This window comes from Typopeltis vanoorti, chromosome 12, assembly GCF_054136105.1.
Source record: "Typopeltis vanoorti isolate ZY-2024b chromosome 12, IOZ_Tvanoo_1.0, whole genome shotgun sequence".
Lineage (NCBI taxonomy): Eukaryota > Metazoa > Arthropoda > Arachnida > Uropygi > Thelyphonidae > Typopeltis > Typopeltis vanoorti.
In genome coordinates, this window is record NC_143560.1 from 75,905,928 (window position 1) to 75,925,564 (window position 19,637).

The 19,637-nt window shown below is 36.7% G+C and overlaps 1 protein-coding gene across 1 annotated transcript in view; it reads right to left on the reverse strand.

The window, feature by feature from the left end:
• Positions 1-19,637, reverse strand: part of LOC150100898 (protein spire homolog 2-like) — a 201,317-nt gene that overhangs the window by 45,150 nt on the left and 136,530 nt on the right. Inside the window, exon 8 of the mRNA XM_090401284.1 lies at positions 17,761-17,875. Coding sequence (XP_090257410.1) covers positions 17,761-17,875 — 115 coding nt within the window. The remainder of the gene's footprint in view (positions 1-17,760; positions 17,876-19,637) is intronic.

The window sequence follows — 19,637 nt, forward strand, 5'->3', positions numbered from 1 at the left end:
TTATTTTTACACAATTTTGTATGACAATTTCCCATACTTTAGGGATGGAAAGAACATGTTCCATCCCATACTTTAGGGATGGAAAGAACATGTTCTTTCCATCCCTAAAGTATGGGAAATTGTCATACAAAATTGTGTAAAAATAACTTAATTTAATTTTAATTTAATTTATTTATTTCGATTTAATCTAATTTAAGTTCAGGCCGCAACGTGCCACTGCACGCAATTTGGATTCCATTGTATGTACGTGCCCTATCCTTTGTGTCATTCCTAGTATTGTTCTACTGTATTGATGATGTCCTAAGATACCTAGGACGAAATATTTACGTAATAAAAAACCTACTACTTTGGTTCACATGTGTTAAATTTAGTCATGAATTCTCCACAGGTTTCTCTATATAATCATAGCATTATACATGTATCCAAGGAGATGTGCTTTGCATTATGGGAGATACTAAGACAAGTGATGAGAGCTTGGTCCACCTTTACCATGAGTTGCCTCAGTTCTGAGATACTTTAGACGCAAACTTTGTTTGCTTACACTTGGATAAAGGATTAAACTAAATTTATTATAGTCTAACCAAGTGGGAAAAAAAAAACTTCCAACATTAAGAACATTAATTTCCATGTACAACATATCAAATTAACAAATATTATAAAATGAAGTGATGTCAAATATTTCAGCACCAATGCTGATAGTTGAGGATTCAGGATTGGCAACTAATAAATGTCCATCACAGTGCACTACTAATACAACTTGACCACACACTGCATTTATGTCTTATAGGCCCACTGACTTTTCTTATGTTGGAGTAATATAAAAACCATAGCTAGGTACAGAACTATTAAATAAGTGTGGCTAGATATATATATGCTGTATATATATATAGCCTCAGTGCTATTTAGATGGTTCATTTATCATCTGGTATACTAAATCTGCCTTATACCCTGTATCCCATCATTACATCAAATATAAATCGCCAAAATTGTGAAGACAACACAAAGACTGTTGGAAATGATGCGGAGGACACTAACGTGTAGAAGTAGAGAGATTCTTGTTCCATTGTATAAGGCTTTGATTAGGCCACACATGGACTATTGTGCCCAGATTTGGTCACAGGGTTTTCAGAAGGATGAAGAGATGTTGGAAAGGGTCCAAAGGCGACTGACTAAGGTAGTTTCTGACCTCTGGAATGTTGAGTATGAGGAAAGATTGAGAAGATGTAATTTGCAGAGTCTGGTGGAGAGAAGGAAGAGGGGAGATATGATAGAGACCTACAAGCTGGTAAGGGGGTTGCTATAAGTTCAATGGTGGAGAAGTTCTACAGAGAATAGTGGGAGATCAGGGGAGAACTAGAGGTCATCCCTGGAAACTGTATAAAGAGAGTGTGAGTAGAGGAGTGAGAGGCAAGTTTTTTCATGCAGAGTTGTGAATGATTGGAATGCCTTGCCTGAGAGTGTGGTGACTGCAAGGAGTTTGAGTGTGTTTAAGACACGGTATGATTAGATGTGTTGTGTGTCATAAAAGGACCTCCCAGATGAGTCTTTGACTCCATGAGGTCTTGGGAAATAATAATAATACACTTTTAAGTGCAAAATGAACCCAACCTGCATGCAACTCATGTTGCACAAGCCAGGTTGTTGTTGCTGAATTACAGCTGAAGTAACCAAGGCTATGTATGAACTTGTTTTATATTAATTAACTGTGTTCTTTTGGCCCAGCAATACCTTCAGATGAGCTTGACAAATTCTCGGTCAGTTGTAAAGACTTTGTGAGAGTTTTCTTTGCATCTTGACAAGATTCTAACCCTGATCTTTTCAAACCAAAGAACATTCATTGTCTTTACCAATTGAGTTACAGAGGCTCCTGTGGCACATGAAAAACTGTACCTCAAAAAAACATGTTATCATAGGATATCGGATCAGTCTTTATGATAAAGATTATCACCTCAAATAACTATTGGCAATATGATTAACCATGGAAATAGGGAATCATCTCAACCAAGAAATACATAGAAACACCCAGGAAGCAGAGGGAAAAAGGATACTCAGAAAGACTGGTATGAAAATCTCGACAATCCACTGTGGAAATGATTAATTGGGAGTTCTAAGAGCCTACATGGGTTTAGGTTGGTAGAAGGACACTATGGAAAGAGTGTAGAGATCTTGTTTCTATGGAAAGACAGCTACACTTAAGCCAAACATTAATCATGGCAGAAAATGTGAACTCAACTGCTGTAAAGAACATCAGACCGTTACCCCACTCATTTTCTGATTGAATGGGTGAGGTAATGGTCTAGAGTTGTTTCTACTGGTATAGACATTTGTGGTTGTAGTGCCTGAAAGGATATGAACACCAACAGATATGTTATATCTAACAGACTGATAAGCACTAGATAATGCAAAGCATTCTACATTGTAGCAGTTTTATAGAGAAGATTCATAACTCTTTCACTATAACAATGCAATGTATGATAAAAGGTATTACTGCAATATGATCTGAAGAATACGATGTAGAAAAACTTGAATGGCCTACATAGAGTCCTAATCTCAATTCAGTAGAGCACCTTTAGGATGGAGTGAAATGCTGAGTGCAGACAAGGGTATTGCATCTAACAGTGACATATGGACTGGTGATCATACTGAAAGAGTCCTATCTAACTCATATTATTACAAACTGACGAAGATCATAGAAAGGAGGGGAGTGAAGGTGTGTTCAGGGATAAAAGGAGGATCCATATACTATTGAGGTACAGGCAAACTCCAACTTACAAACATAATGCATTCCTTTATATATGCGTGTTCATTAAATGTTAGTAAGTTGAATTTATTTTTTTCATAAGCTATTTTGTTAAGTTTGTTAATGTATAAAATGTTCATAAGTGCAAGATTCTCTGTTCGTAAGTACAAGTTGTTCATATCTTGAAAGTTCATTAGTAGAGGTCAGCCTGTATATACAATTTTTTCTTTGGTATATAATGTTATTCTCATACTTATTTCAGCTAAGGGTATGTTGAAAACCAAATGCAGTTTGGTTTTTAATAATCGCAACAGTGAAAAAAAGTTTGGGATTTAAACAATTTTCATTCAAATCATTCAAATAATTTGAATGGTAGAAAGCAATTGAGACAAACAACGTTAGTTATTATGGAATGTATCTGGTTTCCACCTTTTTTGGGAGTTATCACACAAGTCCCAAAAAATTCGAGATTTCAATTGTAAACAGTACCTTTCTTTCTTTCTCTCTTGTTTGTTAAATCAGTTATACAGGGTGGTTAAATATGCTGAGATTTTACATCTATGTCTCTAATATTTACAATTATGCTAAAAAGCCCTTAATTGTTATGACATACTATAACACAAGATAAAGAGAGCAGAAAGAAAATAATATGATGCTCTGTACCATGTTGTTTTCATTCATAAAAAACCCAACTATACTCCCACAGAAATTCCTCATAAAGGATACGAGAAATGTAAATGCCATTAGTTGTCTGCGCGGTTAACCTAGTGGCTTTGTGTTTCCCAATCATATGCCTGGGGAAGGAGTGTCCTAGGTTCGATTCCCATCTACGATGTGAGGAGCTTAAGGATCTTCCTCAGCCATAGCCAAGTTAGCCGGTCTTGGGCATAGAGAGCAGGGTTTTTTCCACCAGTTTATCTGGAGTTTTTCATCCCGCAAAGCAGGCAAACTGGCTCCATGAACACATGCTTTGACAGGCATGGGATACTACCGGGAATAAGGAGCAACCAACTATTCCACGGGATTATTGGTTATGGAAGCTTACGTGGTAAAACGTGTAGGCCTGCGCAAAAGCGTAACATAACATCAACATGCCATTCGTTAACGATTACTCACAAACATTTCCTTCTATGCAATGAAAATCTTCTGATGCCTAATGATATGGAAATATTATTATGTGACAACTCCAAGATGTCCAAAGCCTCATCGAGGGAGGGCATCTACTCTACAGCTCTCCGTCTCCACCACTTAATCCACTTAACTACAGTGAACTGACTAGAAGAAATGAGTTTTAGAATGTTTGGAGTGAGACTAGTATAAGATAGATGACCTTTGTTTGAATGGATTTGGCATCAAGAGCCTGGAGAAAGTATTTATTAGAAATTATTGAAATGAGACAATGTAGAGAGTCAGAGAAACTAGATCATCTTGGAGGGATGGTAAGAATGTGGGTGTAAGAGAAACTAAGTTATGCAAAGGATGCAATAATAATGAATATCAAAATAATGCTGAATGTCAAAATAATAATGGATGTCAATATTTCTCTTTCTCTTTGAAAAATTATTATTATTATTATACAGGCACCTCCATGGTGTCTGAAGACTCATCACAGGAGACTCAATCTATTCACACAATCTATCATACCTCTCCTTGAACCCATTAACAGATAAAGCTCACAACTGACTCTGGCAAACCCATTCCATTCATTCACCAATCTCCAAGCAAAAAACTCTAGTCCTCACACCCCTACTAACCACACCTTTATTCAACTTCCAGGGATGACCTCTTTTTCTGGTCCCTGTAGCCAAGTGCTGAAACATTTTCACTGCATCTATCCTATAAAACCCTTTAAGCAACTTAAATGTTTCTATCATATTCCCTCTTTTTCTCCTGTCGACCAACTTCTGCAATCCACACAACCCTCAATCTGTCCTCATAGGGAACATTCCACAGGTCACTCATCGTCTTGGCCACTCGCCACTGCTTCCTCATCCCCAAGAAACCCAGGGGACCAGACTTGAGCACAGTAATCCAGATGTGGGCATATCAAGGCCTTATAAAGAGAAATAACGACTTCCTTATCTCTACTTGTTAACAGGTTTTTCAATACCCAAGTAATCTTATGGGCTACCTTAGCAATATATCCTCTAAACTTTAATTCTTTGTCTACCACCACCCCTAAATCTTTGCTCCATCTATTTCATGGAGTACAGTGCCATCTATGTGATGCATGGCTTGTAATATATTTACCCCAAAATGCATCACTTTACATTTCTTGACATGGAATACTTCTTGCCTCTCAAATAATTTGTACCAAACAAGACAATCATTTTCTTCGACTTACCTTTTTGCATCTGGATGGCATGGCTAATAACGTGAATTTTTGCACATGGGAAACATGATTTTGTCACGTTTTTGTTACTTCCCTGATCACTGAGTTTCCTTCCATAATTTTCTCCTTTACTTGTTTGTTCGGTTGGTATTTATTATTCTTTTGGATCACCTGCTTATTTCTTTTTTCAGCCCTGCTTAACTCTTGCCACTTTTGCAATTTTTAAATTTCGTGCTTTGTCCTATAAAGAATAACAATTAAGCATGCAATTTCTTTATTAATATCCATTTCATTTTTCTTCATTTCCACAGCTGCATGTTTGACATTAATAACATCATTTTCCATCTTACTGTCAGTATTTGTTGTGTTCTCATCACCTAACAGACAATTTTGAAACCATAATACATTCTCTCTCTCTCTCTCTCTCTCTCTCCAGTGACAATTTCCTTCCACATATTCTTTAATTTTCTTAATGAATACATTTCATACATACTGCACTGAATAAAATCCCACAAATTCAAATCGCCAGACAGCATGGCCTTTGCTGCCATTGTTCGTCGCGCTGTGTTGAAAACAATATTATTATTATTATTATTACTACCCCAAGACCTCATGGAGTCAAAGACTCATCTGGGAGGTCCTTTTATCATACCCACAGCTCATCATACCATGTCTTAAACACACTCAAACTCCTTGCAGACACCACACTCTCAGGCAAGGCATTCCAATCATTTACAACTCTACACGAAAAAACCTGCCTATCACTCTCCTACTCACACCCTCTTTATACAGTTTCCAGGAATGACCTCTGGTTCTCCTCCAATCTCCCACTATTTTCTGTAGAACTTCTCCAGCATTGATCCTATAACAACCCCTTACCAACTTGTAGGTCTCTATCATATCTCTCCTCTTCCTCCTGTCCACCAGACTGCAAATTACATATTACAAATTACTCAATCTTTCCTCATACTCGACATTCCAGAGGTCAGACACTACCTTAGTCCATCGCCTTTGGGGAGGCCCTTTCCAACATCTCTTCATCCTTCTGAAAACCAGGTGACCAAATCTGGGCACAATAGTCCATGTGTGGCCTAATCAAAGCCTTATACAATGGAACAAGAATCTCCCTACTTCTACATGTCAGTGTTCTCCGCATCATTCCCAGAAGCCTTTGTGTTGTCTTCATAATTTTGGCTATGTGTCCCCTAAATTTCAGATCCTTATCCACTATCACCTCCAGATCTCTTATTTCCTCCATCTCCAACAATATATCCTCACCAAGCATAAATTCTGCATCCCATCTTTGTTTTCCAAATTTTAAAACCTTACATTTTGCAATATTGAACTCACATCCTCATTTCTGTGCCCAATCACTCAATTTATTCAGTCTTCTTGTAAGGCCATAACATCTTCACTACTCTTCATGGTTCGTCCCAACTTTGCATCAACTGAATATCTCCATCCAAATCTTCAACAATATCATTAATATACAAGTTAAACAGTAATGGCCCTAAAACAGACTCCTGAGGCACTCCATTCCACTAGTGACTTTCCTTTTCCTGGATATCGCTCCTCCATACACGACTTGTTGATACCTGTCAGATAGCCAGTCTCCAATCCAATGCACTAATCTAATATCCAACCTCATCTGCTCTAGTTTGACTGTCAACTTATCATGAGGTACTCTATCAAAAGCCTTTGCGAATATCACAATAAAAATGTTATAAAGATACTAAATACGTTAAAAACACAAATATCTACACTAATAAAGTAATTTTCTAAGGAAAAAAACATAATAAAACAGATAAAAAGTCATTAATTTTACATGTGCACTAAATTACATGACCACTCACAATATAACCTCGAAGTAATCTCTTCTACTACTATGTTATCACATAGTAACTTCAGAGATTTGCTTTTTGCATTCATATGCTGCACTTCTTTTCAGTCTATGTTCCTATAATTAAAAGCTACTATGAGGGCCACCCTTCTTTATTACCAACTAGTTTGCCTGCACATTTTAGTCAATATCCTCCACATCAGCTCGCTTGTAACTGCATATTTAGATATCCTGTCCATTTCTCAATCTTAAACTAAATAGACTCAAAGACAATATTTTTTCTGTCTTTCCTCTTGGAGGGGAATAATTCTCCATTATCATTAATACTACTCTTCCTTCTTCCTCTTCTTATATCCATTCTTTCCCTCAAGAATATTCTATATCCTCTACTTCTACTGTGGGCTGTATATACCAATAATTATTAAGTAACTGATGCAATTAATGCTACAAACTCAACACCTTTATTTCTGATACTTTAAATTAGTATATAAACATTACCTATGCTGTGCATCTTGTCCCTCCCCCCACTTCTGAACACCTTTTCTCTGCTTTTCTCTCTCTCTTAGCCAATGCCAGTGACATATTTCACTCTGACAGGGGATAATCACTCTCATCCTTTATTTTTCACTTCAATACTCGTTTTATCAACTTCTTTGATTCTCTCTCTTCCATAACAACAACAACAACAACTGCTATTTATGCAGAATGAAAACCTAGGATTCTAGTAGAAAAGATCCTGCCATTGAATTGTGACCACCTCCATAATTGTTGAAAAGTTCTTATATGTGTACCTTTTACATAATGGGAAATGAATGCAATTCTTTCCAACCAAAGACATCATTACTACTGTTTGCAATATATAAGCAGTACCTTATTCACAAACCAAAATTATTCATTATGCTGGTTTAATTTCGAGCTAGATGTGCACACTAATTAAATTTGCTAACATCTGCAAGAGAGAGAGAGAAAATGGCAATTATTTAAATCCAAACTCCAAATAAATAACTGGTTGCTTCATTTAATGATAAAATCAGACTGTAACTCAATTTTATATAAAATAGCAGTGGGCATGTTCACAGAGACAATATAAACTTGGGCACAAACTGATAGTGCTCAAGGGGATGTAGTGAAATGATTTCACTCCCTGAAGGTATCAGATGAACTTCCATAGCAAGTACATAAATCAGACACCTAAATTAGACCCTCTGAAACCAAAATGATAAAGGAATCAAATTACCAGAATGTATAAAATGTCTATACTTTATCACGGAATCTAAAATCACATAATGGATATGCTTTTTTTTTTTTGAGACATTTTATTACTTATGTTCATGTTATGATTAACAGGTATGAACACAACATCAAAGAACAAAATAAAAGAAGCTATTATGCTGTTAATATTTCACTTGATTTCAAACCAGTATCTTCAGACCATACAATGCCCGGATTTGGTCACCTGGTTTTCAGAAGGATGAAGAGATGTTGGAAAGGGCCTCCCCAAAGGCGATGGACTAAGGTAGTGTCTGACCTCTGGAATGTCGAGTATGAGGAAAGATTGAGAAGATGTAGTTTGCAGAGTCTGGTGGACAGGAGAAAGGGGGGGGGGATATGATAGAGACCTACAAGTTGGTAAGGGGTTGTTATAGGATCAATGCTAAAGTTCTACAGAAAATAGTGGGAGATCAGGGGAGAACCAGAGGTCATCCCTGGAAACTGTATAAAGAGGGTGTGAGTAGGAGAGTGATAGGCAGGTTTTTTTCGTGTAGAGTTGTAAATGATTGGAATGCCTTGCCTGAAAGCGTGGTGTCTGCAAGGAGTTTGAATGTGTTCAAGGCACGGTATGATGAGCTGTGTGTGTGTGTGATAAAAGGCCCTCCCAGATGAGTCTTTGACTCCATGAGGTCTTGGGGCAATAATAATAATAATAATAATAAATGTAACAAACATTGTTACTGATCACAAGGCACTTGATCACATACTCACAGAAATAATTCAAATAGTAACAGAAAATAAGAATATCATTGTGTCCTATTAATGTGTCCTCTAATGCTAGATAATGAAGTAGTTTATTCACAACTGTTATGTTAGAGATGATCTTAGAAATTAATGTCTCCCAAATTTTTGGTAAATTAATGCAGCTACCATTATTGAGATTAAGGCAGTGTTTTATAGCTGATGCTCACTCTAAAAATAGCTTCTCAGACTTTCAGCAACTTTTATGAAGTAGTCTTTTCCATTTAATCTTTTTGAAGGGATATCCAAAACAAGGTCTGCTAGTCCTGATTTTTCATAATGATGACAGCAAATGTAGTTTTTAGTTTCTCAAGGCTATTTTTCATTATTATTATTTGGAAACATTCATGGAGTCAACAGACTCATCATGAGAAGCCCACTCAACCAGCAACAAGTCTATTATAATGAGCTTTGTAGTTATTTACACTACCTGCACACAATGCATTCCACTCACTAACAAATCTCCACATAAAAAATCTACTCCTCACACCTTCTTCACTACATTTTTATACAACTTACAAGGATGGCCTCCAGTTCTTCCGATCTTAACACTGACTCTTTTTATAATTTCTTCTGTATTAATCTGATATAATCTCTTAACTAACTTGAAGGTCTCTATCATATCTCCTCTTTTCCTCATATCCGCCAACCTCTGTAATCCACATTCTCTCAAATGCTCTTCATAGCTAACACTCCAGAGTCCTGATATCAATTTGGTTATTCATCTTTGGACCCTCTCTAGTTTTTCCACAACACAATGAAAACTAGGTGACCAAATATGAGCATAATAATCGTAGTCTGACCAATGCCTTATATAGAGGCATCACCTTATCGCTACATGTAAATGTACTTTTTATCATAGCAGCTATACGATGTGCAGTCTTTGCAACACGTGATGTACCATTGAAACTTTAGTCCACTATCACTCCAAGATCTCTAATCTTATCCACTTCCTGGAGTACAGTTACACCAATATAGTACATAGCTCAGATTAATATAGTACATAGCGCACCCAGGGAGGGGGCCAAGGCCCCCCCCCCCAAAAAAAAAGAAAAAAACACTAGAAAATTTTCTAAAAATCTTTTCCTAATTAAAATTCTTTTTTTTTTTTTATTTATGTTGTGTCTTATATTTCTATACTACTTATGAATTAGCAGTCACATAAAGTGGGAATACCCTATAGCTCACGGGAATCCCGGCCGCTGTGAACGCAAGGCGAAAGAAGTAGTGCTCTTGTGGATGGAGTGCTACTTCGTTTGCCTGCGTCGGACCAGAGGAGATCACGGGTATCATGTATTGCCAATAACTGCAGATGCTCAATTATAGGTCGTATGCAATGTAGTGTGCATTCTCAAATCGTCTACTCAACTCCCCCCCCCCCCCCGATTAAATCTTGAGTCCTCGGCCCCTTCCAAGATTAAATCCTGAGTGTGCTACTGGCATAGCTTTATATCTCTGTATCCCAAAGTGTAACACCTTGCATCTATTAACATTAAAACTGCAGATCCCATTCATTTGTCAAAGATAAAGTCTATTCAAATCTTACTGTAAAGAATTATTAACATCAGCACTACTCCTGATAAATATACCTAACTTTGCATCATCAGCAAAGTTAGGTAGAATTTGAAGATTAGAAGATCACCAGTCAATCCACATGAAATATCATTAACAAACAAGTTAAACAGTAGGGGCCCAAGAACAGAACCTTGAGGCACACCACCAGTCACCTTCCTTTTTTGAGATGCTGCTCCATCATACACAACTTGCTGGTAACATTCAGAGAGCCAATTTCCAATTGATTTAACCAATATACTATCTATTCCTATCCTCTGCAGCTTGTACACCAACTTATATCGTAGTAATCTATCAAATGCTTTTGCAAAATCCAAGAATATCACTGTATATGATTCTCCATCATCCAACACATCCATCACCTTATCATAAAACATAAGTAGATTTCTAAAACAAGACAAGCCCTTCACAAATCCATGCTGACCATCATAGAGAATCTTATTGTTCATCAACCCAATACTATATTCTATTTCTAACCAATTTTTCCAACATGGTCTATAATTGGAAACTTCTGTTTTTGAACCATGCTTGCGGAGAGGTATTATTTTACCTTCTTGCCACTCCTTAGGAACCTTCCCCACTGCAAGACTTTCATTAAATAACCAGGACAAGGGCATGGCTAATTATTTTCCACATTCTTTAAAAATACTTGGTGATATGTCATCCATTCCCACAGCCTTATTAACATGTAACTTGAGCAACACTTGATACACCTCTGATTCTGTCACCTATAATTCTGCTAATGCTTGCCTCCCTTCTACATGTTGCATAACATCATTCACACCATTATGTTATACACTGATGAAGTGTTCATTAAATAATTCCACTATATCATTTGCTATGGTTACTCGTTACTATAACTATCCACCAGCATCAACCTGCCATAATTATTTTTCTTCTTGCTTGCCACATACCAGAAAAATTCCCTTGGATTAGCTTTGACCTGACCAGCCAATCTCCTCTCATATTCTACTTTTTCATTCTTTACCATGATTGTCATGTTTCTGGCCTGCAATTTGTATGCTTCATGCATCAGTTCACTGCAAAATGTCTTGTACTCCATAGCAGTGCCTTGCTTGATTTCATTGTTCATTCATCAGACTCCTACTTTATTTATTCACTTAACTTTTGGTATGCGGTTATGCATTGCTTGTGTTAGATACTGCCTTATCATTTCCCATGCACCCTCATCATCTTTTCTACACAATTCATCAACCCAATGTATTGGTGTTAGTTGACTACAGAGCTTCTGATAATCACCCACCTTATAGTTCCACATATAGACCTTCTTAATAACTTTTACCTGTTTGAGTATCTTCCAAATTAATACCTTATGATCACTTTCACCAACAGGTGGCAGTGTTGATACCTCATTCACAACCACATCATGTGAGAATATCACCAAATCTAATACCGATAAAACTCATGTTGCTTCCATCATATGCTGCTTTATTTCTTTCTTTTAAGGTTACACAGTGATCAGCACTCATATTTGTAAATTTAGGGACACAAAAATACACGTGTTGAACAGATTATTTTATTAATTAATAAGAAAATAAAACTTGACATTTCGACCTCTGTATCAAGGTCATCATCGGAAGAATACAAGTGTATAAGGAACCAAGCTACATGCTTATGCCCTGTATACTGGTAAACTAAATCTATGTAGTTAATTAATCCTTTTCCCTAGCCTGACCTCTAGTGATAAAAATAAAAAAAAATTATAAAAAAAAATAAATAAATAAAAATTAATAAAAAATATTAAAAATAAATAAATAATAAATAATATATAAAATAAATAAATACAACTACAATAAACTGCTAAAGTCCTCATGTATTAATATTCTTCTGGATAGTTCTGATTGTTATAATATGATTTCTTTCAGTTGCTGTTGAATGTTACAAACACTTCACCAGGTTGTCTTCTTGTAGTGGGATTTTTCTATGGCTAGTTTAGGTTGTTATACAGGTTGTAGATGGGTCCTCCACATTCTTGAAATGGTTAGGCCATCATTTTTGTTGAGATTTGGGTTGTGTTTGAGCAGTTCACATGACTCATTAAATTTTCTCTCAAACCAGGTTTTGGTGCGGTGTAGGGACTTGGTATTTTTCCAATCAATTCTGTGGTATGTTTGGAGTGCATGGTCAGAAAGGCCAGTTTTACCAAAATGGAGGTATTTAATGTGTCATTTGTGTTCGTCTTGTCTGATTGAGATAGTTTGCCCTGTTTCCCCTATGTATGGTATGTTACATGTGCACTGTATTTTGTATACCCCTGGGTGGGCTAGGTGTGGAAGAGGATCTTTAGAAGAACTGAGTAGGTGTCTTAACTTATTTGGGGGTTTAAAGGTGGTTTTAATGTTGTATTTGCAACTAGCACTTCCACGTTAATCAAGATAACAACCGAAGTGAACATTTAAAACCACAATACCACAGTACAAGGATTATATCCAGTCTGGTTATCACATAAAAGCACTATTATACAATTCCACACAATATAATTTAAGGAAAAAAAAAAACACTTTTCGCAACACCGTTCAAATACACCACTACTTCTGGTTGCAAACAAAATTTATTCTTAGGAGAATGGATAAAAAAAGGTTATTTATTAATTGTTTTGGCTATCTTTTCAAAAAGGTGTATACAGGATTTTATCATTTATTTAACATATTTCATCTATTATATTGCTGGCCTGGTTGGCTGAGTGGTTAGCGTATCTGCTCTCCAGGAAAAAGGCTGTGGGTTCAAATCCTGCCATGGGCATGGATGTTTGTAATTGTCTTTGAAAATACTAGTGTGGTGCTCGGCAGTAGATAGTGTTGGTGTAGATGATGAAGGTAGTTGCAGTTGGTGGAGCATTGGAGACGTAGAGTTGTAGAGTCGGTGCCCTCCTTCGACGAGTCTTTGGACTCCCTAGAGGTGTTATGTAATAATAATAATATAAAGTTTATCTACATAAAAGTTGTAATTATTTGCGAAAAAAAAAAAAGTTTAAATAATCAATTTCTGTGACAAGAACTTGTATTTACAAGAGACAGAAGTAATGTGTCTAGTAAGTAGTATTTTTGGATGTTGACTGCATAAACATACTAAAACTGGCCCCCGGATGTGACAATCACAAACATCTAACTATGTTTGCTGTGTTAGCATATCCACTCTCCAACCAAGGCTGAAGGTGTGAATCCTGCTGCAGGCATGGATGTGTGTAGTTGTCTTTGGATGGTAGATGAATATCATCACCCAGTGTGAGACCACTATCCTACCTGGAGGTCTGAAGTGGCTTAAAGTGTTTTGTGTTTGGTCTCAAGAAAATTAAAAAAATAATATGAAGAAGAATAAATTCTTAGCCCATCAATGGTACTAATGCTACAAGTATACAACCTTTTCCAGGTTGTGTATATATATATATATATTCTAAGAAATATATATGGGCAAGCAGGTTTTTCCTCCCGGAAACTCGGGTTTTTCGTCCCGTAAACTCAAGAAAATCGACCGTAGAACCCACATTATTTCAGACATTAAATATATTGTGTTAGGGGTAGGGACCACGAGATGGTGGCACATTTGAGCCATCTCTCTTCACTGTGTACCGCTTAATTAGTGATAGCCTTGGGCCATCTATCTCTGATTGGTACCAGTGGAGACTGAACTGCCCACTCAGTCTCCAAAAAAGTTAGATAGGGCTAAATGGCCTCACCTACTCCCCGTATACGGGAATAAAAAAGGCATTAGCTGATTTTTTTTTTATTTTTTAGAAATATATATATATATATATATATATATTAAAGATACCAAAAGAAATTTTATACTTGGTTTTAATCCTTATCCCAAGTAAGCATGTTTCTCTGGATGAGAGAAAGATGTAGAAAGTTTTTTTACCTTGGATGTAATATCCAAGGTAAAAAGGATATTTAGTCACTCGTCCAGAGGCGAGTGACTAAGATGATAGCAGGTCTATGGAATGAACCATATGAGAACAGGTTGAAGATTTGTGGGTTGCAGAAACTAGTTGATAGGCAGAAAAGGGGAGATATGATTGAGACATTCAAATTGCTAAAAGGATTCTAAAAGGATTCTATAGGATTAATTCAGAGGATATTTTTGAGATCAGGACTGGTGGTGGGAGAACTAGGGGACACCCATGGAAGCTGGGCAAGAGCGTGGTTAGCAGGGGTGTTAGAGCTGGGTTCTTTACTTTTAGAGTGGTAAACGAGTGGAATAAGCTGCCAGAGTCTGTTGTGGGTGCTATGACAGTGAGCGAGTTCAAGGCAAGGTATGATAGATACTGTGAGAATGTTGAACAGTTGTGTGAACAGGATGTTTAGGGCCTCCCTCGATGAGTCTAAGGACTCCCTGGAGTAGCCCGTAGTAGTAGTAGTAGTAATAATAATAATAATAATAATATACATTAAAGATACCAAGAAATTTTATACTATTCATATTTATATAATATATTTATACGTGAACAGAAATTTTATACTTGGTTTTTGTTTTGCTTACTTGGGATAAGGATTAAAACCAAGCACAAAATTTCTTGGTATATTTAACGTATATTACACCCAAGGTAAAAAACTTTCTACATCTTTCTCTCATCCAGAGAAACATGCTTACTTGGGATAAGGATTAAAACCAAGTACAAAATTTCTCTCATTCAGAGATTTTTTATTAAGATGGTCAAGACCTTTTGTCTACTTGTATATGAGGTATATATGACTTCTGCATTACTTCAACCTTGGTATCTCTCCCAGATCTGGCTCCCACCGACGAGACCTCAACAAAGGCAGAAACCGGTCTGGGTCTGATGACTCCGAGAGACTCTGCTTGGTGGTGGGGTGAGCTTGCCACTAGGTAGAGCCAATGCTGAGAAGTTCTTCCTGGTGACGGGGTGAGCCTGTCACTGAGTGGAACAACGCTGAGTTGGGTGATCTTTCAGGATCGTCTTATTTTTAGAGCCTGCTTCACCTATACAAAGGTTGAAACCAGTCTAGGTAGTGGTCCTTCCCATTATCAGTGTATTATACATGCCTGAAAGGGGGGGTGCTTTGCATTATGGGATACATACTAAGGCAAGAGGTATGTACTCTTTGCCTTAGTATGGATAGTCTCTAAATACAAGTAGCTCAGATTGGAATATATTTCACATGCAAAACTTTATTTTGCTTACTTGGGATAAGGATTAAAACCAAGTATGAAATCTCTTGGTATCTTTAACGTATATTACACCCAAGATAAAAAAAAAACTTTCTACATATATATATATATATATATATATATATATATATATATATGTAGAAAGTATTTTTACCTTGGGTATAAATATGTTAAAGATACCAAGTAATTTTAAACCTGGTTTTACTCCATTTCCCAAGTAAGCAAACAGACTAAAAGTCAAGTTTGCGCCTGCAATTGATGCAAGTCTAACTGATCCTACAGGTAGTGCAGGACCAGGGCAACTCGTGGCAAAGGTGGAACAAGCTCCGATCACTAATCTTAATATTTACCCTTAATGCCAAAACACATCTCCAAGAAGGGGATGTATGATGTTTTGTATTAAAGGCAAGGGGCTACTACCCAGACCGGTTTCGACCTTTATTGAGGTCTCGTCAGTGGGAGCTAGGCTAGAATTAGAAATACCAAGATTTAGTAGTACAGAGCTTGTAAGTATTTCGCCAAAACAAGTTACCATAAGGTGTTTTAACCTTATTAAATAAAAATCTCTGGAGGAGATATAAATGTAGAAAGAACTTGTTTTGGCGAAATACTTACAAGCTCTGTACTACTAAATCTTGGTATTTCTAATTCTAGCCTAGCTCCCACTGACGAGACCTCAATAAAGGTCGAAACCGGTCTGGGTAGTAGCCCCTTGCCTTTAATACAAAACATCATACATCCCCTTCTTGGAGATGTGTTTTGGCATTAAGGGTAAATATTAAGATTAGTGATCGGAGCTTGTTCCACCTTTGCCACGAGTTGCCCTGGTCCTGCACTACCTGTAGGATCAGTTAGACTTGCATCAATTGCAGGCGCAAACTTGACTTTTAGTCTGTTTGCTTACTTGGGAAATGGAGTAAAACCAGGTTTAAAATTACTTGGTATCTTTAACATATATATATATATATATATATATATATATATGTATGTGTGTGTGTGTGTGTGTGTGTGTGTGTGTGTGTGTGTGTGTGTGTGTGTGTTAAATATTATTTAATGATGGAATTCCGAGATAATGAATGTCATATCCTGGATTCAAAAGAAATAACCCTTGACTCTTCCCACATGAACAGCAATCTCAGTTACAGTGTACCAGATTCACATAGCTCTGCTATTCGGTATTGGTGAACTCGTGAAATCATACGTTCTCATGTATATAACAATAGAACTGTAGCTCGGACTCCAATTCAAACATAATTACAGTTTTTAATGATCTGTTGTTGTAATGGTGCAATGTTTTTAGGGTCTTTTATTTGCTTTGTATGTTATCATACCTGACGAAGTTGGCATTCTGACGAAATTAGTGTGTGGTTATATTAAATTTACTTGTTTCTCTATTATCTCGGAATTCAGTCATTAAATAATATTTAGCATGTCTAGAAACCGAGTCAATCTGTTTACCAATACACACACACACACACACACACACACACACACACACACACACACACACACACACACAGCAAAATCAGACTAATAGCTTGAGTGCTTGCTTCTCTACACGTTCTATACAGAAACTGGCTAAAAGAGAGAGAGAGAGATGGACATTCATTGAAGTACAATCTAGTCTTCCATGTTTTTCCTTTCCATAAAAAATAACTTGTATGCATGATAAATTTGAATAATTCAAAAACATCTGGGGAAGAAAGTGAGACAATCAGGTCAAGGGCTCTCTGTCAGTGGTACATTAGTAAATAGAGATCTAATATCAAATCTAATCATGAAGTCTGAATTTTTTAAAGATACAGGTTTTTGTTTTGAAGTGGGTAGAATTTGTTTTATGAAGGAGGGGAGATGCCTCTGAGGTGGGAGAGAAAAGTAATTTTTTAGGCTGTTTGCAAAGTTATAAGTGGGGGGGAAAAAAAAGTCCTATAGTAAGCCGATATGATTACAGTGGCTTAATTCAATAAATGTATGTGAATTATAAAGTAATGTCTATACTATGAAATGATTATTAATATGAATTATCTTGAATAAAGTTATTTTCTGTTTTATTAACATAAATCAGTATTGCAAATGCAAATTTCAAAAATAAAAAGAAACAAATTCACTCACCTGTAGCTCCACGTCTTACAGGCTTTAATTTATGCTCTTGTTTAATGGATGCCATTAAGGTTTCATAAATTGTAGGTTGTCTTGGCGGAGCAGGTTTTAGTTTTCTATTTGAAACCTCAAGTAAGAGAGAAATAAATAGAGGATAAAATTACATTACATCACCATTATTTGAGAAAATGAGATTGTCATTATCATCCCAACCACCTCTGTCCTGTTCCACAGGACAGAGGTGGTTGGGATGATAATGAATCAAATTGATTTTGTAAGTTCAAAACAGAAGTGAGTGCAATGATAATGGTTAACTGTTTTTTGTGTTTGAAGGTTTTCAAGTTGGTGACAAAATTATAGATGCTAACTTAGTTGAACCTATAGAAATATACTTTTTTATAAACCTACAGAAAATGTGTGGCAGAACAGAAAAAAAGATGTCTTTAAAGGCAGTCAGTAATAGTATCTATACTCATCTCTCATTACAGAGAACACAATCATAAACTCACTCATTATAGAAAATTATACATCATAACAAACTCTTCTTGTGGTCCCTATGAGTTTGTTATAGGATAAAAGTGATTATTATTATTATCATTACTACCCCAAGACCTCATGGAGTCAAAGACTCATCTGGGAGGTCCTTTTATCACACACATAGCTCATCATACCGTGTCTTAAACACACTCAAACTCCCTGCAGACACCACACTCTCAGGCAAGGCATTCCAATCATTTACAACTCTACATGAAGAAAACCTGCTTCTCACTTCCCTACTCATACCCTCTTTATACAGTTTCCAGAGATGACCTCTGATTCTCCCCCGATCTCCCACTATTTTCTGTAGAACTTCTCCAGCATTGATCCTATAACAACCCCTTACTAACTTGTGGGTCTCTATCATATCTCCCCTCTTCCTCCTGTCCACCAGACTCTGCAAATTACATCTTCTCAATCTTTCCTCATACTCGACATTCCAGAGATCAGAAACTACCTTAGTCAATCGCCTTTGGGGAGACCCTTTCCAACATCTCTTCATCCTTCTGAAAACCAGGTGACCAAATCTGGGCATAATAGTCCATGTGTGGCCTAATCAAAGCCTTATACAATGGAACAAGAATCTCCCTACTTCTACAAGTCAGTGTCCTCTGCATCATTCCCAGAAGCCTTTGTGTTGTCTTCACAATTTTGGCTATGTGTCCCCTAAATTTCAGATCCTTATCAACTATCACCCCAGATCTCTTATTTCCTCCAATTATACTGAATAGAGTTAAAGGTTTTTACATCCTCCCATCCAAAGAACAGTCTTCCATAGCAAAGGGAATACAGGACTGAGCAAGCAGTTATTCAGAAGAGAGCAATGCCCAAAGCAAAAACAATAACCTCAGGCTAAGAAATGATTGAGGTTATTGTTCTTCCAAGGAGAACAATCTATTCATATTTATTATTGCCAGATACGCTGTTCGAATCCTGCTGTGGGCATGAATGTTTGTTACTGTCTGTGAAAATAATAGTGCTGGTGGTTGGCATTGGTGTAGGTGAAGGTTGGTGCATTGGTGGAGGTGGAGGGTTGCAGAGTGGGTGTCCTCCTGCAATGAGTCTTTGGACTCCCTGGAAGCGTTATGTAATAATAATAATAATTATTATGGGTATTTTCAAAGGTAATATTAGATAGAAAAAGAATTCTTTCTTGTGAGAAATGAGAATTTGATTTTAGGGCATGGAAATTGATTAAGTTATCCTTTCTCTACCAAAGAATGGTGTGGGGAATTTAAAGACAGACCTGTTCTTGAATCCCATCTAGAATGCAACAAACCTTTTTATCAGGACTTTTAAACTGAAGGTGAGTTAGCCAGTCTCATATCGCTGGCCTCATTGGCTGAGTGGTT